The sequence below is a fragment of the Pezoporus flaviventris genome, unplaced genomic scaffold (genome assembly GCF_033815535.1).
Source record: "Pezoporus flaviventris isolate CSIRO_AGI_PZ_B2104156 unplaced genomic scaffold, CSIRO_AGI_Pfla_v1 ptg000001l, whole genome shotgun sequence".
Lineage (NCBI taxonomy): Eukaryota > Metazoa > Chordata > Aves > Psittaciformes > Psittacidae > Pezoporus > Pezoporus flaviventris.
In genome coordinates, this window is record NW_026892549.1 from 48,669,025 (window position 1) to 48,693,809 (window position 24,785).

The 24,785-nt window shown below is 39.0% G+C and overlaps 1 protein-coding gene across 3 annotated transcripts in view; it reads left to right on the plus strand.

The window, feature by feature from the left end:
• The window catches only part of HECW2 (HECT, C2 and WW domain containing E3 ubiquitin protein ligase 2), a 175,702-nt gene that overhangs the window by 76,764 nt on the left and 74,153 nt on the right, over positions 1 to 24,785 (plus strand). The window contains exon 1 of one of the 3 annotated variants that reach the window (XM_061457073.1): positions 20,046 to 20,450. The exons of the other annotated variants lie outside the window; for them this stretch is intronic. Coding sequence (XP_061313057.1) covers positions 20,411 to 20,450 — 40 coding nt within the window. The 5' untranslated portion in view covers positions 20,046 to 20,410. Of the gene's footprint in view, positions 1 to 20,045; positions 20,451 to 24,785 lie in introns of those variants that run through there. 3 annotated transcript variants of the gene reach the window in all.

The window sequence follows — 24,785 nt, forward strand, 5'->3', positions numbered from 1 at the left end:
GAGAAGGAAAATGTATGTGAGAGACACAGCATACTATGTGAAAGCAAACATGCTTTTTCCTAACTATTTCTGGTTTTGTACTGTCTGAATTTTCTAGTGTTGGTACCACTTGTTGAACAGTGTTGTCCATCAAGTTTTGTTGAAGCGTCTTTTTAGCTCCAGAGCAAAATGCGTGGAGAATGCAGATAACACATCTATAAAAACACAGAAAGATGTGCCACTGAGACTGCATGGAAGGGAGAGATGTTATTTCTGAGTTTTTGCTCTGCTCATCAGGCAGTGTTGCATGAAATGTGAAATTGTCAAGTCTGAAATACAGGTTTATTTTGATTTCAGCTTAAATCTGCCTAGAATGGGCTTCTCATTTCCTCTTTTAGGACCAATTCTTGTCACTTGAAAGTGGCAAGGCATGATGAAATTTGGAGAGGGGGCTTTATAGTAGAGGTGCCATACCTGTGCTTACCCTGAGGCGTACACATAGAGTTTTAATCTTTTTGTCCCAGTGAGAAGGAAGGAAGAGGTCCATTCTCTCCATTATTCTTTTTAACTTAAAAACCAAAACAAAACAATGAAAAAATCCTACTCCAAACAAACAAACAAAAAAAAACAACCCAAACCTTCACTGGGATTTAGATTAAAAACTTTCTTCTTCTTTTGAAGTGGTAGAAGACTGTAGAATTTAACAAACACTTGTAGCATCTTGTTAGACCCCTGAAGTTATCTTGTTCAATACTGACCCAGCTTTTGCTCTGTACATGAGTGTTTTAAAAATGGTCGTTCCAAGTAATATTGATGTTATTGGAGTTTTTCAGACATTTTATCCTCCAATTAAGAGGAATCAGCATCTTGCTATGGGAAGAATGGTTAGGCTCTGGAGTCCTGTGGTAAGGCTGAGCAAAGTGTTGGACCCAGTCTGAAGGGACTGTGAGACACACCAGTTTTCTTTCTGCATAGCAACGGGGTACCACGACCTCCTTGGGAAGTGAGAACTGTTCAGGAAGATGAGCAGGTTGACTCTTCACTGCTTGTGGGATGGTGAGGGAAGTTGAATCTTGATGAGTTTTATGGGTTGCCATAAAGTCTCATATTTAAAGAACTCAGAAAGCGCAAAATAAAGAATAAAAAGTCAGGAGAAAGAAGAAAACCCTACTTTTGGTTCAAAAAGATTAACTCCCCTGGCTGAATTCCCCATGTTGGCCTAGTTTTGTTCTAATTTACAGAGTCCTAGTTATGAGATGAATGACCTTATTCTAGAGGTACTTAGCATATTTAAAATGCTGGCTATCAAAGGTCACTGTATTTATTTCCGTTGGCTGCTTTTCACAGGCTGCTTGGCTTTTTGTTAGACCTACAGCATGCATCCACAACAGCATTACAAAAACAAAGCAAAAGCCCCTGATGCAAAGTTATATAGGGCAATTTAGATAGGATCTAGGTTTATGCTAAGCTTTCTAGGGTAATGGAGTTCAGAGGCTCTCCATTTCAGGTCAGACAAGATTACAAAGAAAAAAAGGTTTCACAGAAGCTGCTTTAAATACACTCAAAATAGTGACTAACATTAGATAGAGAGATTATAAAATGTTAAAATACTTTATTCTGAGAAGATTTCTCTGGTTTCCGTTATAGAACACATGCAAAGTAATAACTTCATTATATTCCAGAAAAGCCTGATTAATCACTCACCATTTTTTTCCCCTTCCTGTTCCAGCAATGTAAGTTCCTCTCTATACTTTCATATATGAGCAGTGCTGTTCACATCTACTGACTAGTTACTAGGCATTACAGTCTAAGTTGTGGTTACTTCTTATTTTGTCTGGAAACTGTAGGCTTGACTTTTTGTGTAGAAGAGTTGGTCTTTACCCAGCTGGCTCCATGGCTTAGGCTCTTTGGCTTAGGCTTCCAGGAGGCTGGCATTGTGCTATTTGTCATCAACCAGTGGGGATTTTGGTGGTTTTTATGATATCATCTAAATATCTTAGTCGTGTGGTGATTTTTGTTCTCTTCAGAAATAAACAAAAGGGCCAGCTATGGCTATGAAGCTCTAGAAGAGCCATACCTGTACATGTTGAAATGTCAGTGAAATTCCAATTGGAGATGTAGGCTTAAATAATATGTATAACAAAGCAAAATTCATGGTCAACAATAAGTAGGATTATAGAAGAGAACTTGAATTCCTCTTGGCTTGCATCTGGGATTGGCACTAGTTTGTGAATGTCTGATGTTGGTAGTTGCGGTAAGCAAAAATGTGGGGAAAAAGCTGCCCTGAAATATTTCATTTGCTTTATATTTAGGGAAAAGTCATCTCTTGAGTGGGATAATGAAAAGTGAAGGCAGTCTAATGCAGGAATTGTATCTTAAAATATGGGGCAAGGCTTACAGTCATTGAAAACATAATTATAACAAAGCAAGGGGCTTCAGAAGCTTTCCTTCCAGGTACTTCATTTCAGTCTTAATCTTTCCTTTCTTTCTGGATCCAGACCCACATGCAAAGATACTTTTTCCCCAACACAGGATTTGGTACTTTCCCTTCCTCAGTTGTGAACTAGTAAATTTTGCTTAAAAATCAGTGTGTGGACAATACAATACCTTCTCTTTACTGCAAAAGTTAGAAGGCATGACTAGAAGGTGCTTTCTCTATGCATTTTCATTGCATGCAACAGGTACCTTAAAAGATACACTCACTACATTAAAATACACTGGTGGTATTTGTTTTAAGAAGAATTACTTCCCTGCTAAAAAAATAAACCAAAACCTAGAATCTTGTAGCATGACATTTGTGTCTGAAAGAAGTTCAAGCTGTGACAAAGTGTTGCCAGAACAGCCAAACTTTTCAGTTAATTGTGTGTTAAGTTTTTGAGATCCCCCTGCCTGGCCTGAAAATGAGACAAACATAGCTGCAGGGAGGACACCTTCATCTGTGGTGTCAGTAGTTTTCCACTGCAAGTGGTTTTGGCAAGAGAACATTTATAATCCTTAGGATAGAAAGCAGTGTTTTCACTATCCTGCCTTATTGATGCAAGTGGCTGTTCCAGCAGATGGGAAGATAACAAATACAAACACTGGATAATGGAAGACAATATACACTTCTGAGTTTGTAATATCTCAATTTGCCATAAAATTGCCTTGTGTTAGCTTGGTTTTTTATTTGTTTGAAGGAGGTTGGCTTTCATTTTGACTTTCTTTTTTGAAGACATTTGCTTAGCTGGTTTCTATCGTCAAACCAGTGTGCCTTGTAGTAATTTTCAAAATAATTTGGGAAAAACCAGTTACTCCAGATTCCTGACAACTGGATTGAAAAGTACTCGCATTAATTCATCCATTGATTTATTTCATGTAAGTAATAGATTATGAATTAGTTTTGCATTAAGCATAGTGTTAGAATTCCTTCTGTAAATTTTTTATAAAGTTCTTGGCTCCTTCAGCTATGTCATTTATCAGTGACTATAGGAATCTGAATTAATGGAGGAGTGTTATAAGCTTAGTTTTAAATACCGTATGTTAAGGATGTGACTGGTGTAGATAAAACCAGTGCCACTTAAAAACACACATACTAGGACTCTGAAACTACACTTTATTGGTGGATATGTTTAATATAACCTTTTAATATATGCTGATATTGGATACACAGGTTCATAAATTATAACTGGAGGGGATTACTGAAAGTGCCAATTGATCCTGGTAGGCCTTCTTTCCTAGGAAAGCTCATCAAGATGTATGTTGCATCTTATGCTGTTTGAGGGACAAACAGTTCCAGAGAATGGCCAGATCTGACCATCTTGGAGCTCCTTTTGTACAGAAGAATTTTCAGCTCGGCCTGTTACCCACTCCTTGCATATTTTGCCACTTTAGTGTAAGAGAGGTACTGCTGTGGGGTGAAGATGCTACAGGAGAGCAGTTAAACTGACTATGCTTAGCTGGTGGTTACCCCTTGGGAAGAACAAAGCTTTTACAAATGCCTGCATTGGCAGTGTTTCCTGTCTCTCTGCCCAGCAGCATCCAGGGCTCCATTGCTCTCCCTCTGGTAGGTATCCAATTTCCAGGCAAGCAAATCCCATGCTTCAGAGCTTTGTTTCAAGGTCTGGTCAAACTGTCTTTGAGAGATCTGCCACCTTTGTCTAGCAGTCATTCAGAGTTAATGTCAAACTGTTTTGTCTTCAGTTGTATTTCAAGTCACTCATCGCTTACTCCATCACTAATGTGTCAGTAGTCCTTGAAAGGTTATAAAAATTAGTTGATTCGTTGCCCTTGTTATTCCTGCCCTGACTTTGGGAATAAATTAATCCTGTATATCCCAATGTGTGGTAATGCAAAAAATGAACCTACAGTTTCAGTTAAAAAACACTCATTTCCCATGTGCTGTAGTAAGGAGAAGAGAAAAAGATAGGTAAGGATTTATACTTTGCCTGGAAGAAGCAAGGTGAGTACTGTAAAATGTTAAGTAAATGTAAAATGTAAAGGAGCTTATTTTGAAAATATATAGACTATATTAAAACTAACTTACATATAATCTGTATATAATATATATAATCTGATGTTAAGGGAAGTGGACAAAGCCTATTTATTCTTAAAGGGCATATTTAAGAATCCAGTTTCAGCTTGATCTTTTGTTGCATGTCGCTGTTAACATCAGGCACTCTTTAACTGTACATAGAAGAAGGTTTTATGGATGGAGGTGACTGGTTTCTTGTTTTCTTACAGAAAGTGTGATTAAAGATGTAGTTTCTGGCTTTCCCTGATAATAATGCTCTGATTGCTGCTGTTCAGTTGCCATTAGAAGTTTTCATTGTCAGATTTAGTATGAACTCTCATGCTCCATTATATAATTCCTTCCTTGAGAATTTAAGCATTGTCTGATGGTCATAAATGTGATTCACATGAGTGGAGTTGCACTTGAGAATAGTTTTTGACAGATTAAACCTGAAAGCTTGGACCTTGTCATCTGTGAAAAGGACTAAGAATTGAAGGCTTTTGGTGCTTTGCAAGATCAGGACCTTAATCAGTGTTTTATCTTTGCCAGCAAATGTGATTTCTTGCATATGAAGCCAGTTAAGCCTAAATGGGTTTGGCTTTATAAGCTGAAATATGCATAGAAAAAATATTTATAGTGCAGTATCAGGCACATACTGTTGTCACTGAGATAAATATCTACTAATGACCTTACAAAACAGAAAAACACATCTTTCTGTGTTCACTCTAGCTTAATCTGTATATAGGGTTTCATGCATGGCATGATTCAGCAGATGGTAGCCTGCAGAGAGAGGGAAAATTCAGTTCAAGAAAATTCAGTTCAAGTTTTCAACATAGATGCATCTCTGAATTTTTAGTAGACGTACAGACAGGCAGTTGCTTTCAAGATGCTGAATAAGGAAGTGACAACCATTGTTGACTTTCATATATGAAAGTCAACTATGGGTAAGATTTTTAGGAGTTATTGATGGGGTAGTACTCAGTGTACGGACAGCAACACTTCCTTTGGTGTACTCCTGTAAATTATTTGAGCTATAAGGTGAAAAGTGCAATGTCCAGTTTCCTTTGAAAAACCCCACACCTGTGATATGTTTTTGGCAAGTAAAATCAAAGACAACCCACCTGACTTGAGTGGCATTTCACCAAATGATGCAAACAGCTTTATGACTTTCATTGTCCATTCAGCTAGATGCTCTTAGTCATTAGCACATAAGATTTTGATTTTTTGAAGAGCAGTCCTAACTACAGCACATTTAATTGAGTACACTCCTCTCCTGCGCAAGCAGTTAAATAAAAATCACCACATTTCAAATTAGTGTACATTACTATCTTGGGTGCTACTGTGTACTGCCCATTGGGTGAGCAGCCCTAAACTGGCAGAGCATTTGTTCTTCCAAGACTACAGAAAGCTCTATTGCCCATTTAGTATCTCGAATGGGATGCAAGAGAGCAGCAGGGGTGGCTGCTGGGAACCTGCAGAGTGTGTAACCAGGAGCAAGAGGAACTGTCTCTTCAGCAGTAATTTGCCACTCAACCTGCTCAGCTGCAATATGCAGCAGTGACCCCAGCAGACAAGGTGTGATGGGATGTGATTTGTAGGCTGCTGTAACAGGAGTGCAGGTCTGATTGTGCTTTTTGAAATTACTTATTTATGCTCTGGGTTTACTTGTGTGGCTGGGAGTAGCTGAGTTGGCAAGCCTTTGTCCCTAGTTGCATTCAATTCTAGGTTTGTTTTTTGCCTGCAGAGTCCCAGGGAATTACTGCTCTTAATAAATATTCTGCTAGGAATAAAAAAAAAACCCTATGGAAATGTTATCTATAGGTGCTTTCAAGATATTTACACAAATTAATAAAGCTTCTTTGCCTTCATTAGTCTGTACAGCTTTGTGATCCTTTTTTGGTGTTGCATGTTAACACTGCAAGAGAGAAAGCTTTTTACTTCTGAAATTTCATGCTGAAAATGTAAATAAGCAAGATGTTTATCTCCTTTTTTTGACTTCTAGTGATGATTTTAATATAATTGGCTTGGATTTTTGGCACTGGTAAAATGATACTGCCTCTAAAGAATTGAACCTGACCTTTGTGTTTCTTTTAGCTTTGGTCACGTCTAGTTTAATCTGCAGAGCCATGTAGTACACTAGAAACAAATACATCGGTATCCTTTTTGTTTAAGAGGTGAATCTTAACCCTGAAGAGATAATCCATCTCATTACAAAACTAATAAAGTGTGTGTGTGAGAAAAAAGATCTAGGCAATGGGGGGCGGGGGGGAGGTCATTCCAGTTACTCTGAATATGATACAGTGGTGCTGAAGACAAATTAGCAGTTCTTTGGTTATTACAGGAAAAGTCTGTTTGTGTTGTCAGTGCGTTAATTTGGAGTAAACTGATCCTGGAAATTCTAAATTCTCTTCTGCTGAAGTAGATCCTGGGCAATCTTCCAACCTCCTTTTTCACTCTTCTGCATCTACTGCATGAGAGGTAATGAAGAATAGGTTAATAAGATGCTATTGCTTGGATAATGTCTTTTTGCTTAGGACTGCTGTGCAGTTACATGTAGTTAATCAAGTCTTTGAAATAGAATACCATTTTAATTGCCAGTGGAAAACAGTCTTCTGTTTCACTAGGGCATGAACTACCATTTACTTTGAGATAGGTTATTTGGTACTCAAAAATATTTATTGACGTCTTGGTGATATTGTAGATATCTACACACCAGAAACTCTAGTTATTGTGAACAAATTGAAGCTATGTGTGGGTTGTTGGGTATGAAGTATGTTCATCTTAAAAATGTATTTGTCTAAAACTAGAGTGTTGTGATTCTTTACAGATGAGAAGAGCCTGTTAAAAGCATTTCATTTCAAAATTCTGGAGTAGGATGAACTTGTTCTTTTAGAGATCCCATTTGCTTGCTATTCAAGAATCTGAATTACCACTTAGCATTACTCCAGTTCTCTTTTTGCTCAGACAAGGGCTTATCAATTTCCTTCTGAAAATTAACTTTCTGGAAATAAGCTATGTAACCTGAAAAAAGGAGTGTTTTTTTTTGTTTTTGTTTTTTTTTTTTTAACCTGATACATTGGCTTGCATTGAGTGTGATCTAATTTGGTTATAGTTTTTGCCTGGATACTTGCTGATTTGATTTACTATGCAGTTAACCAACTGCTTTGTGTAGTGGAGCATGGCAGGAGGCAGTGCGAGGCTGCTCCTTCATGGGCCGCCTGCTAATCCTGTGGTTCTGTTAGCGGCGATGTGAAACTACGTCAATAAAAGAGCGGTTGGATGCTGGCTTTCCTATATGAGATAAAAGCTCTACAGTATGAAATATTATTGGATGTTGGAATTTGCATGTTAAAAACTTGTGTATGATGGAGCTAGTAGATTGCAACGGGGCATGCTAAGGTTTAGAATCCCATTTCTTTGCAGACCAAGCAAAGATGACAAATTATGTACAGGAATCAAGGGATATTTCTAACAGAGAAGTCATCAAATAGAAAAATAGTGTCCAAGGCAATCAGCTGGAAAGACTGAACAGACACCAATCCAAACTGTAAAGACTGTCAAGAGTATGGTTAAAATAAGAAGGAGGCACGTTTTATCATCTTGATTGAATCTGTCTGAAGAACGACTTTGTGCTGCAAAATCAGAGAGCAGTTTCCTTCCATTGTGAGTGCCCCAGTTGATCATTTCTCTGAGAGTGGGGTGGCATTGATGAGGTTGCCTCTCAGTACTGGCTGGTGATGCTAACACGTTCTGGGAGATTCAGTATCATGTCTGGATGATAGTACGTTTCCAAAAGCTGTACGTGCATGTGGCGTGAACCTCCCAAGTGAAAGAATAGGCTTAACACGTGTGCCAGCCCAGCACATGGTAATGTATCTTCCAGCCAAAGGAATCTGTTCAGCATCACCATGCTGCTAAATTCATGTGGAATAGACAATGGCATGGAAAAGTTTTAATGAAAAATTGTTTTTTTTACTAAATGACTGAGAACATTCTAACTAGTTGAGTCACACTCGTGCTTCATTAGAATGTGAGCATCCAGAGAAGGGCAAAAGGAATTTGTAGTAACTACTATTTAATGAAATCTATGTTGTTTGATGGATTTTTCATTTCTTCCTGTCCTGAGTTCGGATACTAACCCTGGGAATGAGTGGTTCTTGGAAAGGCTGTAAAAATGTTTCTTGCTCTTTGCTTTTGTTTCAAAGAGTTCAGCTTTTCCAAGACTGTGCACTTGATTACATTAGCCTTGAAGGTAGGGACTTCTTGTCTCCTTGTCCCTGGGTGATAAACTCCAGGTTGCCAGCATCCCCAGAGGCCTGTGATGAGGTGGTTCTATTGTGCATTGTGCATCTCACTGAAAAGCTTCATAGTTTGACCATAGACCGTATGTCCCTGGGGGGTAAGCACCAGGGATCTGAAATAAAGTTCTATTGAGGCATAATGGCAGCAATATTTTTAATTTTAATACTGGGGCGATTCACTAAACTATTTCAGGAAGAGCTTTTTCATCTTTACAGAGAGAAAAAAAAAACAACAAAAAACACTTTACTTTCCTGATTAGCCATAATATGTTGCTTTTAAAGTGGGCGTAAAGAGAGTCACGATGATGGGAAACAAACATTGTGTTTCACAGAAAATATTTCAGGTTCTTTTAGAACTTCCTCCTGCTCATTTCTTTAGAAATTCGAGACTGACTTCTCTTATTGTGTATGCATTGGATGAATTTCTTCCAGGATGTGTTGGCTCATTTCCTTGAGTACTTCTAAATTTTCTGGATTTTTTTTCAGTCACAACAGATAGCTGAAAAAGCTTTAAGGAAATGAGTCAACCTCCTGAAATAAATTGCTTACTGAATAGAGGATACTGTGTTTGAAATCACAGACACCCTTGATAGTTCTGTAGATAGTAATTTACAGATACCCCCTGAAAATCTATTACATATACTCCATGCTCTAACAGGATTTGGGACAAAAATACGTACATATATATATATATATATATATATATATATACACACACACATATGTATATAAAAAAGGCACTTGAGCTTTGCTGTTAGAAATGTAGGGCATGTTTTCAGACTTCCAGGTATGAATACGAGACACATGTGGACTGGGAGGTGACAGGCAGAATCTCTAATGCAAAATGAAGGATGTCCCTGGACTTGAGTGTAAATTAAAAGGAGTAAAGACACTGAGTAGAGGACTACCAAGCTTTCTTAAAATAGCATCGTGCATGCAAAGGCTGCACAGGCAATGTGCTTCACTCCTTATTTCATCACTCACAAACAATCAGCATTCTGATTTCAGGAGCCCTTTCTGATGGTGTCCTGCTGTCAACCTAAAGCAGGTGCATATAGGTGAAGAAGGGCCCGTGACCTAACTTCCCTCCTTTTGGTGCCACAAGAGTCCCAACACAGGGTTTCTCTGCATGGGGCTTTGCTGAGTCACTGCACTGGCAACTGGCTGGAATCCCACATAGTTAGTCTAAAAATAAGTAAGAAGACACCATTTTAGTAACATACATATATTATACAGTAGGTAGGCAAGGCTTCGGGAGTTTCTTTGCTTCCCATGAATTACGTAGCAACTCAGGACAGAGATGAGGAAGCCAGCATCAAACATCATGGTTTTGGATTTTCTCTCTGATAAGCCAAACTAAAAGTAAAACCAGATGGTCCTGAATTTTTAACAGGTTCAACATCTGGATCTGAACTTTGAACTTGGATGCAGCAGTATTAGCCAGCTTGCCCTGCGTTAAATGTATTACACAGACGTCCCTGATGCAAGACACAAATACTGCATCTCCAAACAGATGACATACGCTGACAGCTTTTTAGGCACTCCAGAAAAATACATGGATATCAAAATAGAGAAGAAAGCACAGAGTTGATCTTGCTGGCATGTGAAGTGTCTCAAAACAATGAGAGTTGGCTAAATGCAGGTATGAAATAAAAACTGAACTGTGATGCTCCATCTAAAGGTTTCACCACACTGCAAAGGAAGGGAGTTGGAAGATGGTCCAGCTTTCTGCCTTTGGTTTTGTAGTTGTTGTCAGTGTTTGTCTGTGACTTGCAGTCATGAACTTGCTACATTTCTCTTATGGAGCCACAGTAGTTTGATGCTTTGACTTACAAGCTTTTTAATATGACCGGTAGGAGTGAAGGAGCCGTATATATTAAGAATTGCAGCTGCAAGTTATCCTTGTTGAAGAATCTGAAGAAATTGTTGATTTACATAATTTGGCAGGAATGTGGGAAAGAAAACTAGTGCTTGACACAAGATGGACTGGCAGGTCAGCATACATACCTGCTTGCAGCTCCAGGATAAGGCGTAGGGTGATGGTATCCGGAGCATGGTAGGAAAAATTAGAAAATACAGCCCCCAGGACACACTGTCATCATCAAAGAATTGACAGAAACTTGGGAATTTCTGTCAAGTAAACAAGCCCCAGGCTGCAGTCTGAGGGAGCCTGAACCAGGTCAGGGACAGTACAAGAATGCAGGCACTGAGACAGAAGTGAACAAATCAGATTTCCTGTGGCTGTATACCTAGCATAAATAGCATCTTTGAAAGTGCATGTGCAAATTTAGAATGTGCCGTGCTCCTGAATTATTCCTGGGTTATCCTGTGTCTGCTTGAATATTATTACAATGTATAACCACACTATATTGTTTGGTGGAAAGGACTGAAAAAATGTTATGTGTTTCTGAAAAGTGAACTGGGTCAGACTTCAGTCACAGGCTTACCCCAAAAGCAATTCTCCTAGTCTACAGTGTTTCCTTAATTGTGCTGTTAAATTCTGCTATGTCAGTGTGCTAGTGCCAGATCCCAAAATGGGATAGTCTGTGTTTGCAATGACACACAATATACACTTACAGAAAAATGCAGAAACCACATCTTGACTGACAATTATGCCCCAGGGACTCAGTTCACAAATTGTACTAACAAAGCTTTTGGGATCAGAGCTCGCTGTATGAAATTGTGCAGTTAGGTGTAATATAACCAATCTGAACAGGATTTTTTGTTGCTTAAAAAAAGCATTTTTATATACTTTCAAAGCCACAGGTTTCTTTTTTGTTGTTTTTTTTAATATTGGTTATCTACAAAATACTTCTTGGATATGCCCCACCATATTGAGTAGTGCTGGCTACTGTAATCTACCAGTAAGGAAATAAAACATGTCTTTGGGAACATTTAAAATATTTAATTTCAGTTGCAACATTAGTAGTAAGAGCTCACAGATGATGTTTTACTTCATGTTAGCTTCGCTGGGCTTCATAATGAACTCAGATTATCCTATATAATGTGTTCATTCTGTTAATTATTAATATCCATATTAAATCTAGAATGAATCCTGAATCCTTACATCAAAAGCAGGAGGTAAGTAAGAGGAAAAATCTAGGAGTATGAAATATTTCTCACAAGTCTAAAGCATTTCATCACATTTGAAGTCAAATAATAGCAATGGATTCATTAATATATTTTAAAATACTATAATGTTTAGGCCTACTTTTCTGCCTGTTCAGGACAAAGTTTTTGGAATATACTCATTTCAAATGAAGAGACTGTAAAGAGCCTGGGAGAGCTTTTCAGGAATGGAAAATCTACAAGATGAGAAATATGCCGTTAGCATAGCTAGCCAGGGAAATAAGTAGTAATGGTAACAAAGGTAGTGTAGGATAGTCATTCAGCATATTCCTTTAAAAAGCCTTCCTTAGCACACTGCTTGCCATGGATGTGCTCTCTTTATACCCTATTATTCCCCTCTATCTGTAGGTTTTCCACAACATTACTTACCAGCTGTTTGAATGCCTTAACAAATATACGTATATAAATAAATTAGGATGTTACTGTTTGCTTAAGCTAGAGGTTATGTGATTTGTAGAAAGGAAAAACTACTTATGCAGAGGGTACCCACAATGTCATAGTTAATGGGTTCACTCTTGAACAGAAGGCACAAGAGGAAAGCATTGATGCCTGTTTCTACCTTGGGTTAGAACCTGTATTTTTGGGCTGTATCTTCTTTCTGTTAGTGGGTTTTACATTCGGTGTAGATTACTGAAAAGTTGAAGTATGAGAATTGTGTGTTGTTTAAATAGAAATATTTTTCTATATTCCAAACCAGCAAGCTCTCTGACTTTCTAATAAATTCCCTAAGAAACCTATTACTGTCAGATGACAACAATAGCCTAGTTTGCATTCCTGCTTAAGCAGCTCATAATATTGGAGATAAACTTAAAAAACAACAGCTGCTATGGGAATATTAAATCCCACAAGATCCTTAAGAGATGTGTGCTGCAGAAACATGTTTTACTGACAACCTCTAGAAAGTAGCAGGATTTCTGAAAGGCAGTGAGCAGTCACTTGGAACTGGCAAATAAGAATACCATTTTTAGAAACGTGTCTGAATTAGACATGGGAATGGACTTTAAGCACTGAGAATGAGATGCTAGCTGATAGTGTGACTGTCAAAAGGCTGGAATAGATTTAGAAGAATATTGATCGACAATGTCACAAGCTGCAAGTGATAATCAACTGCAGTCAAAACTGAAGCTGAAGAATCCAGAGGCAGTCTTTCCTCTCCTTTCAGTGATGAATCAGTTGTCTCCAACCAATGCTGAGGGATGCCACAATGCTGGAAATTCAGAGATGTTTGTGCCATTGTAATAGTTCCAGGGTTCAAACCATTAACCATTTGAGAAAGCAAACCCCAAGCCAACCTCCTGCTGCTCTATACAGGAAAACTCTTTTTTCTGGGTATTTTATCTGTTCTGTGAGTATACTGCATCTAGAGCTTTTTGGTTTAGCCTTTTGTCCCTAGTGATAAGTAACACTTTCAGACATCAAAAAATCCAACCAAACAAAAGCTAAATAAACACCAAGTAAAACAAGGGCTGAAAATGCAAGAGTGATTGAGTGATTAAATGAAATTCCTCTGGACCACTGGGGAGTGCACCTGGCACTGACTTTGCTCGTTGCTGGTTCATCTAGGAAACGTAATATTGCTTTGGGAAAACCAAAGGTGGGACTACTATCAAAAGCCAACTAAAACTACCCAACTAGTTGGCCGTAAAATCAGCTGATGAATCATCGTGTGTATAGGCTGGGTCAGCTCTTTGGACCATGCTGGCTCTTGTGCCTCAGAATGTTTCATGCTGAGTTTTACACCCTTGCTAATGATGAATTAATCATCATAATGATTAATTGTCATAACTGGAGGAGGGTATGCAAGCCTGGGCAGTTAAAACACTGAAATCGTTTTCATGGTTGCACTCATTCTTCTCCATGGCCATAAGCAGAACATGACATCTGGCAAGGGAGCACCTCCTTCCTATTATATGCCTGAGAGTTCCCCACAAATGAGATTTCAGCTCATTAAGATGCTTTATGCCCTTACCAGGATTTAAGAAGAAATACATATCTCTTATGTCTTGTGCTTTCTTCTGAATTGCATATTATTTGTTCAGTTCTAGAAAGGAAGTACATTTAGTGAACTTTGCCTTTTTGTTTACTTGCAATTTGTATATATTCAGTTAAAGATTTTTGCAGAATTTATACAGAGTTATTACACGTATATAATGAACCTGTTTGGGCCTGTGTCTCTTTCATTGAAAGGTGAGAGGATTAGAAGTGAAAGCTCATGCTGAATGACACCGCTGTGTCCTGATGGGTTTCTTTATTTTGGTGAGTGAAGACTGTGAAGTTACTTTTCAGGTGTAGCTGCTTGTGGTTGGTTGGTCTTTTGTCTGTTTCTCCGCAGTGCATGGGAAGTCTTGTCTGTCAAGACGTTGCACATCCAGTAGGTGACTGATTTGAAGTGACTGAGCTTATCCTTTGTGTTGTGTGGATATTTTCTAGCACTTGCTAAAATGTAAATATTTCTGCAGTAATATGTCTGTTAGAATATGAGTGGGAAAAAGGCACATCAAGTGGGTAATGCAACAGTGAATTCAGGTCGGCTTTTGTAGAAGATAATTGCAGTAATTGAGGAATTTGTGTCACTTGAATAAGTTAGAATAGATCTTTTAATATGATTGCTGGTTACTGTGATCAATAACTAGTGCTGGCTTTCCAGCAGTTTTTTAAGGATCATCTGTCTTGATAAATACTTTTGACCTGATAAATTTATTAACGTGAAAGCTTTGTTAAGAAATTATAGTTTCTTACAATATATCATCATTTTAGTTTCAGAACCAGGGGATGAAAAAGGAAATAAGGACAATACTTGTAAGAAAGCGTTTGCAAAGTTTATGTGTCTTTTTATAGTACTCTCATATCGTTAATTTGTAGGGCATAGGAAATAGGGTTGCTGCTGATAATTAGGGATGGGATGGCTCCTGATAATTAGGACAGGAAGTTTTATAGCTTATTATACAGGTAGTAACAGGCTTGATACTTGCCTTAGGTGCTTCTTAGGGTACCCATCTCACCACTGGCAGGGTTTCTGATAATAATATACCAGAACTACTATAAATCCTGTGTAAATTGAGATAGTTTCTTCTACTGTGTGTGTGGCAGAAGGAAAAATAAAAAGGGAGCAGAAGGATGGACAAAAGGGAAAGAGGGAAACTAGAAAATGTTCTTTGCAAACCTGCAGATCAGTAATAGCAAACGTGCTGGCAATAAATCTTACTCTGCTTCATGGGGAGCCAACATGAGGTATATTGCAAAATGTAATCTGGAGAAAAAGGTGGTACTCGAGCCTAATGTTTCAGTAAGTTTTGGTGGGCAGTTGCCAAGTACTTGTTTGGTAGATGATTTTAAAATTTCATAAATATCAATAGAACAAAAAACTCTTGCAACAGGTTCAAAATACAGACTTAAAATAAATTTGTATGTTTCAAAAATCTCTTTTAGCCTGGTGTGCTTTTTATACATGTGCATTTCGGTGATGCGTAAGATGTTTAAAGGGCAGATGTACATTTCATAGTGATTCAAAATGGTGTTTTATTTTTAGATTTGCAAACCAAGAAAGCGCTAAAAATAGCACACAGTCTTTTTGACTCTATTTTAAGGTCTCTTAGTTATGGCAGTTACGTTCACTGCCTGTTCCACAAGAAAAACCTCTTTTTGGAGAGTCAGTTACATGTGGAATAAAGTGTACCTGAGGTTAGTTTATGATCTAGTAATGGTTCTCAAATGAGCCTAAATTTTACCAAAATTAAGCCCAGAAGAGATCATTACATCTGATTTCCTGCATATTACAGGCCACTCACTGGTGTCTAAACTTTCAACTAGCCTGAATATTCCTATTCTTAGAAAGTTAAACTACATACTGTTGTCATACAGTAGCAGCAGGCTGAAGTATAATAGTGATGCTATTGCAGAGGAGGAATTGTTCTACGTACTTTTTGAGGCTATGAAGGAGGGAAGAGGGGGTTTACCACCCCAGTGGTAGACTTGGCAGGGCTGCTATAACCATCTGGCTCTTCCTGAAGTGATTTCTACTGTTTCCACATCATAAATGTTTGACCAGAAAAAAACCCAAACAATAAACATGAAACAAGCCCCCCAGTTTCTCTGGTAACTTTCTGCACTGGGTATCTGCATGCATGACCAGGTACTGCTAGTCTGTTAAAACCAGACGAAAGGCCATGAAATAAATGATCCTTCGCTTTTTCCCCTGGCTATGAGATTACATATGATCTGTACCAAGACAGTCACACCAGAGAAAGCCTTCTCTGTAAGTGCAGCTGCACTAGCAAAATTGTGCTTTTGTTGGTAATGTTTATTTACCAACAGAATCTATCCGGGGGCAGGATAGGCTGTGTTGACAAAATCACAGCTTTGCTGATATCATGTCTTCCACAGCAGGAATACTTTGTTATATTTGCTGGTATCTGTGGCAAAGACTTGCAATGGGAATGTAGTCCCAGGTAAAAGGGCATGCCCTTGATTCTTGGGAAGCTGCAAACTTCTTTTGTGCGAGGGTCAAGCAAGCTCAGCAGCTCATGTGCCGCCAGCAAACAAGTGCTTATCTGACACCGTATAAAATTGTGGTTGAGAAGGAAAATGATGAAAACTTTCCACAGTAAACTTAGACTGGCACATTAAATATGGCACAGAAAAGCCTTTTTTGTAATTTTAGCTCTGACAGTATTTACACTGTAAAATGACCTTTTACAGTTTATTAGGAAAAATGGCTTATGTTTCTACATTTGTCCTCCCCCAGAATAACTGGCCTTTAGGATACTTGTACACACAGAGGGGTTTTTTGGTTTCCTTGGGTTTGATACCATTAAAAGCAGGAGATGATCACCTCTAGGCTACAAGGTTGTGGGAGTGTTGGGATGTGTTTGGGGATACGGTGAAGAAGTGGATATGTCAGAGAGAATGTATTGAAAGGAATTATGGTTGTGAAGGTGGGTTTGTGTCATGTTTTTATCAAGGTGTGAGTCACAAGGAAGTGCTGAAAAAAGGAAAACCAAAAGATTTGTGCAAGTGTCAAGGATAATGCTGCAGGAGAGAGACAGGCTCTTGTTTTCCTCAGTATATCGCTTTCATCTTTCCTATCCTCTCACTCTCTAATCTTTATAGTACAGTGGCCCGCTGAGTTGGTCTAGTCTGTTCGATTTTAAGTGCAGACCAACTTCAGTAGCCATTGGTGGCCTAAATCTGGATTTGCAAACTGTTCCCTGGGTGGTGGCCACTGCTTTTTGCTTTCCCCCGAGGAGCAGGCTGTCTCTATCTTCTGCAGATGTCACTTTCCCCAAATCATCAGCAGCTGAAACGGTTGTGAGTTGACATGAGAGGTGGTGCAGCTCTTGCCTCAGCTCCTTCCTTCAGGAGGGGGTTTGTCATGTACATGTATGTGGGGGTAAATACAGCATCCCCCATGCTGTATTTACCCCCACAAACAGCCAGCTGGACCTCAGTGAACTAAATGGTAGGTGATTTAATAACATTTTGCAAAGATGTTTTGCAAAGGACTTTTCTGCAATACAATCAATTATCTAATGGCCTTTATGTCTTAGGGCGTTCTGCACCATCTGTCAGAGTTTATTCAGTGTTGCTCTCTAGCTTAATTTTTTGTCTAACATTATCTGTTTCTCCTAGTATCCAGTCTTCTGTGGTGTGCTGCAGAAACACCCAAGCTGTGTATGCTTGTTGGGTAGCATCTGCCTTCCACGTGAGCTTTATCATCTGGCTGGTGATCCATGCTGCACAAAGCACTTGTGCCATGAGGCTGGCACATCTGTGAAACCTGAAGTGTAGATGGGAGTGAAACGTACATAATTTTATGGAGGAGGATTAGTAAGATTTTCAGGAAAGAGGTTAAGCTTGAGGTCATTTCCTTCCTATTGTTACACTTTTGAATTTTTGCCAGTGAGATGGGTGAAAGGATTTATTTTTGTCTTTGAATGCTTTGAATTTCAATGATGTCTTTTCTTTGAATATAGAGAAGTGGAATTCCGCTTTATTCCTGCCATTGTACTGTGACATATGTCTGACAAAAATGGTATTTCTTTTTTTTTTTGCAATATCTTTGTCCTGCATTCTAGTTAACTAATCCTTTGAGCTGCTGCTGTGCCTTGAAGTATCTCATTATGTGAGGGCACATGAAGATGCTCTGATCCCCACACTGAATTGCTACATACAGAAGGAAACAAAATGCAGTGACATAATTCTTGAAAAAGGAGGAAGTAGTCCATCTAATGGGCAGTGTCAGGATAAAGGCTGTGTATGAAAATGAGAGCAAGGATCTTGCACTCTGTTAATTTAAGCTTCAGTCGCAAAAAGGTTTCATTATTTAGTGTTTGGATGGGGTGTATGGTTTGGCTTCTGCCTTTGCTTCTGTGGCTGAAGTAGGAGTGAAGTGTTAGAGAAATACAGCTTATTCCTGACCATCCTCTCAGTCACAGGTGTAAAAATGAATAACTGCTCTTGCCGTATAAAGTAACAGAACGCAATAAACATCAGCAACATAATATATGTGGTATGTAGGTGTCACAGAGGGCATCTGAGGGAGTGTAATTGGAGTCTTTCCTCCTTTTGCTCACAGCGCAGATGCAGCAAGTTGGAGGCATGTGAACCTTAATTTTGGTTGAGCAAGGGAACAAACTGCTGCTGTGCACTGAGGAACAAACACCTCCCTGCTCTTTTGACCCTGGGTTGTGATGTTAGATATTTGATTTTAGATGATGATGATCCTTCACTGCTAATGTAGCAGGAATGTGTCATCTGAATGCAAATACTTCTGTCCAGGTTGGAGTTCAGGGTGTCACCCTGAACTCCCAGAAGCCTCTAGCAGTGCACCATCACCTTCTACAGCCCCAACAACCAATACTCTCCTGTGTGAGGCTGGAGGAGCATCTGTTGTACGTTCCACAACCTCTTTTCTTTTCTGCCCTTGCTTTTCTCAGCTGACGGTTTGTGTCTTATATTTTCATTACCATCCAAGTTTTCCAAAGTGTTATGAAGAGCAAAGAGATCTATGATATCATGTAGTAGGATCTAGCAGCTGCTTAGGCAGCTTTTGAAACTATCCAAGAATTTTGCTGTTTTCAACTTTTTGCTTTGTTGCCATGCAAGTGAGAATATTTCCAAACATTTAGTACACAATGATGTTTAAATTTCTCTTAAAGTAGTCCAGTTCTGGTGTTCTTTCCCCTCCTGTCCCTTGTAAATACAGTTCCTAGAGGTGCTCATGCAAACATAAAGTAATACTGTATCTTTAAGCTCTTTGTTAGCAAAGAGTCCGTCTTGGTTTCTTCAACTGGGAGCATTTGTTTGAGTCTTTAAGCTGAGTATGAATAAGCATACAACACATGAATACGAATAAACATTCATACTCAAAATGGTGGAGGTGTCATCCCCCCTCTTTTGTTATCTGATTATTATTAGAGAAACCAGGATTTGCCTTGAGAGCTTGCACCTAGTGCTCCACAAGTGTGCAGTTTCATGAAGTGTGTGCTGTGAAGGACTCAATCTGCAGCCCATGGATCAATTTGCAGAGATACCTTTTAAGCACCCTTTTTAGTACCCTTTTTGTTCTTGCAGTACTGGGGCAGCTTTGGCATGGTTTGGGTCCTTGCTGTAAGTTGAGGGAGTTGTAAGTCAGTGGTCAGGATCCATCAGGAGGCTTGTGAGCAGTCAGAGGATCTGGCATCGGGAGCCTTGGCACAGCTCCTGCACTAAGGTGGTATTCACCAACCTGAAAGAGGTAGAGGCACCAAAAGCAGCTCTCTGCCACCTGCTTATGCCCCCACCCAGGAGTACCCAGTGCAGAGTTATCTTGGTTTAAAGGCAGCTTCATCCCTTCTAGCTGTCACAGAGCAGTCTGGTCTTCTCTGAAATAACTGCGTTTGTGGGGAAGTCATGTGGGAGAGCGAAACACTGAGTAAACAAAATCCAGCACTCCCAGTGAGCTCCCGCTGTGCTCGCTGGTGTAGCTGCCTTGCCATCATTTCTAGGATTTAACCATCCTCCTGTTTACATCAGCCCGCCCCATGCTGAGGGCCGTGGCTGCGCTTAGGAATTCTCCCATGGAAAAGGCGAGGAAGGAAGTGGAGGGAGGATGGGGCTTCAGCATCCTGTACCCTTCAGAGGGGAGTGGCTGCAAATAGCTGGGCTTGAAGGACGTAATACTTCATGTGTTTTAACACTGGCTGCTTGAACCTAGATAAACCCTTCCTTAAAGGAGAGGAGGCAGATGTTTGTGTGTTACTGTTAGAAACTGCGAGGGAGTTTGAGAACATCCTTCTAAAACCCCTTCCTTCAAATGACAAGAGGAAGCGAGAGGGCAGATGCGCCTTGTGGAATGGAGATTATACAACAGTGCTAATGCAGAGCTCCAAACTTGAGATGCAGGGTCCAGAAGGCAACTTTTGTGGAAAATACTGCTTGTGATTTGGAACAGGGATGCTGTTTCCAGGATCCAGCCTATAAAACATTAATTTTATTTTATTCTTCAATTTGTTAATCTGTCTCAGATGGAGGAATGCAGTTTAGAATCCACAGGCATCCTTTGGAATGGACAGGTAAGGCTAGAAGGTGCAACTAAGTGTTGATCTTTAACTTAAGCGATGTACTGCATACACTAGTGCTGTCTTCCCTGAGATATATTTTGGTTCCACCAGAAAGCCTGTGAACTGTTCACAGACAGAGATGGGGAGTTCACAGAACGTAAGTTGTATGTAGTGGTGGGTAAATATTTGTTTGTACAGTAGTCACTGAAATATCTTATGTTTTATATAGGTTCACATAATGTGATTTATTATAATAATTCTTTGCAATGGAAGCTCTGCCTTGAAATTGTTAATTTACTTACTGGCTTTCCAGAAAAAGAGTGAGGCCTCAGGTGACAAAATTTATCTTCTCATTTAAACGTGTCCTGATGCAGTTTTCAATTGCTTCTAAGTGTATTTGAGTGAAATTGATCTAGTTCATTAGTTCAGTAAACTTTGTTCTGCTGTTTTAATGATTACCCATGGTTGGGTTTGGATTCTTTTAGTATTTATAGAATTAAAATTTTTAGAGGTTACCAAATTGAAGATACTGCGCAAAAGTTAGTGTTACAAACTTCACCAGTCAGTGGCTCAGAATCCACAGTAAGTACTCTTTATTAGTCTCACATCTTGGTGGAAGTCTGTTTTACTGCTTGAATGTCTGTGCTCACACCAAAAAGCAGAGTGGACTTACTGGCACCAGGACTGAGGTTTTGGAAGTCACGCAGTGAAATGTGTGTGCATCAGATTGATCAGATTTCTGTTTTGCATCCTAGAGATCTCATGATGGTTGGCTCAAAATTCAGTTACAAAATATCCTCTGATTCTGATTAACTACAAACCTGTTACTTTTAAAGGCTGAGTGAAGTGACAGAGTAAAATAGGCAAAAGATGACTATTCTCAGTAGTATGCTTATGAGAGAAACTGGAGGCAGATCCATGAATCTCAGCTTGAGACAAAGCTATTCAGAGCCTTGCTATCTACCAGCCTTCCAGCTCCTCAAATACATACTGTAAGAGAACACCTGACATTTAGACTGATGCTTTATAAGCTTCCCCAGGGTGACTACAAACACCCCTCTTGATAATTGCATGCATCACATGCATCTTCTTCAGTGCCCAAGAATTCATTAAAATTAACCTAAAATGTTAAGAAGGTCTGTATTTTCAAATTAAGAATAAACAATAAAAGCACTTCAAAAGATCTTGAATAAAACATCTTCCAGAAAGGGATAAAAAAACCCTGAGATTGGGATGTACATCCCAGAATTATGCAGTGATGTGGTGTTACAAATATGATTGATCTCTTCTGAGCCAAACTGCAAGGATTTTTCAAGAGTTGTGAATTAGAATGGCCATATATGGTAGTGAAAGATGAAAATACTAAAACTGTGTATGATTAAAACTGTTCAGTGACATTCAGAATCTGTTAAGCATCACCTTCTCCTTCTCCCTGAGCTCTGTATACAAGCATCTTTATAAATGTGTTACAGAAAAGAGTTCAGCATGTAAAAGTTTGAAGGTCTTGGATTGCTGTAGGGAGCTGTTAAATTTTTCCCTATGCACTAAGCAATCTGTGATGTTTCCACTCTAGAAGTTTGTGACTTCTGTAATTTTTTGGTATTTGAAGAATAAAAGTCCTTTGTATTCATGGAGACAAGCCTTTTTTCGCATAACTTAACACTACTGACCGCAGAAATGGGGACGAGAAGATAAGCATTGGTTTGCATATGATTAGTCTTTGCTCTGGGACTATAAGGCTTGCTTCAGATATTAATTGCTACCAGTTCTAGCTTTTTTAAGTGTCTTATAAAAGACGATATCTATCTTACTTGTTTATTTACTTGTTGATTTCAGCTATGCAAGATGACTCCTAAGGTGGTGGATTTCAGTAGTTCATCTTTTTTCCTAACACAGAAATACAGAAGGCAGTCAGACACGAAGAACAAAATGTGAACTCCACAGAAGCCTCCTGACCCCTGATGTCAGACACTGATTTAGCAGGGCTTTCAAACTCCCATAATATCCTCTTGCAAAATTTGGAGTAGCAGTTTATAAACCAGATGATTCTGCTGCCATTCAGACAGGCTGGAGAAATAAGGAGCTTTGGAAATCAGCTTTGCAGCAAAAGACTTGGAAGTCCTGGGGGCCAAGTAGTTGAACAAGAGCAAACAGTGTGCCCAGGTCACTCTCAGGAAGAGCCTTAGCCAGCGGGTTAAGGGAGGTGGTTGTTTCTCTCTGTTCAGTACTGGTGAAACATCCGAGTGCTGCATCCAGCCCTGGGCCTCCAGTACAGAAAAAGCATGGGCGTATTGGAGCTTCTTATGGCTCTTACTCTTTCATGGGCATAATTTTGTTGTGAAAACCTGTTATGTAAGAATGATACCTTCTTTCATGGCACTGTTCATCCCTTTATCCAGTACTTCTTTATTGCTTTTCATGTAAGATAGCCATACTGAATTGACATATGCCAGAGGAAACTGCAGCCCATTTGCTCTCATGTCAAGGTAGTGCTGTGAACGGGGGGGGGGGGAGCTACAGTGCTGACATGGAGGGCACAGGCTGTTGGTATTACAGATGCCATTGGTAATGATGGTGAAGTCTGAAAGTGGAAAAAACTTAGTTCGGTTCCTGACTTCAGGTTTAACTGATTGCACAGCAGTTTAATAAAGAAAACATCATTACTCAGAAAGCATTTGCTTCACAGCGATTTCAAAACTGGTCAGTGTGAAGTTCCATGCAGTGATATTTTTATTACTAGCCACTTTTCATTGTAGAACGTGTCTCACATACATTCATTTGTGCAGGGTTGCAGCTCTGAGAAATGTATGTATTATTTTGTGCCTAAGAATTATTGAGGACAGAAAGATACTGTGCAACTTGCATGGTTTTATTTCAGAAGTGTAGACTCAGTGGACAAGATACCAATGCAGTAAGACAGTATTTTGTTGCATATTTTATGTTCTGGGAAGAGATATTTATATCTACTCTTTGGCCCAGATTCTGGAATAGCTGCCAGTTTCACAAACAGTAACAATTATGTGCTAAAAGGGGAGCTGAACTTCTCAGAATTGAGGTTCCCTATGGAATATATATATGTATATATATAGCATGTGTGTGTATATACACATGTGCATACATATATATGTTTTGGGGGAGAGGAGGGATGAGGTTGTGGTGACGCTGCTTTTTGTGCTATCAAACACTTTTTTGTTTTGATTTGGTTTTTGGTTTTGATTTTGCACAGCTTAACCTTACTGAGACTATCACTGTTAACTTCTTATTGCTATGTTGATAAGTAAATTCCAGCAACATGGTGTACTTCAATGTTTTTCATGTTTTTTTGGTTTCTTTTCTGTTCAGTTTCTCTTTTTAAAGTCCATGTACTGTGGTTCAAAGTTATTTTTCCATATGCATTAGTAATGTTATTTTCCCCCCCTCTGTGAATTGATAACCAAATCTGTTTCAGAAGAAAACCAAAGCCATCCAGAATAAATTCTGTAATTTGAGTCCATTACTGACAGGCAGTGGTCTGTCAGCATTTATCATGCCTCTGTCTGCACCACCTTCTGTTGCAATGGCAGCGTGCCTGTGGACAGAGTATCAATGATTTAGGCTTCATTGCTGCAAAGGAGACTGTTCCTTCAGGAAAGGGCTTAAAATCAAGGCACTTCCGTAAGTGTTGGATTTTATTAGATAAGGTGTAAGAAAATGTTCTCATTTCTTGTAAATGTCAGCTCAGAATTCAAGACTGTTCATTTAGGACTTCTTCTGATAGCCCTGTGAAAACTACCATTGACTTTACGTAGTTCCTGGCTTTTAGAAACACAAAGAACAATTTATTGTACTTTAATGTTGGACATCCCACTGTTAAAGGCATATTTCATTGCTTCAGATTCCTTTATTTGTTTAATAAGCTAAGAATAAAAAAGGTAATGTTTCTAGTTACAACACACCAAGTAGCTGTCCTGCTTAGAATTATGAACAGGCTCTTCTCCAATTGATTAAATACAGAAATTCAGAAATTGGGAATAACATGTTAGGGGAGGTGGGGCTTTTTTGTCATACAGTACACCTTTATTTACCTAGATGTAATGAGAGCACTGAATAATTTAAAACTATCTGTTTCAGGTAACTGTGGAACTCTTAAATCTGCTCGCTTTTGGTAGCAGTGCTTGGGGGTTTGGATAACCACATTTTTATGGTGGACCAAAATAGGCACTAATGTAGATTTGCTGCAAATTAAGCTATATCTCATGGCTTCCCAGAGTTCTGCTATGGAAGACAATAGTGGGGCTTTGGGTTAGGAGAATAAAGAAGTAAATAAATAAGTCAGCAGTGTATTGTTTCGGTTAGAGCGCCATTGTA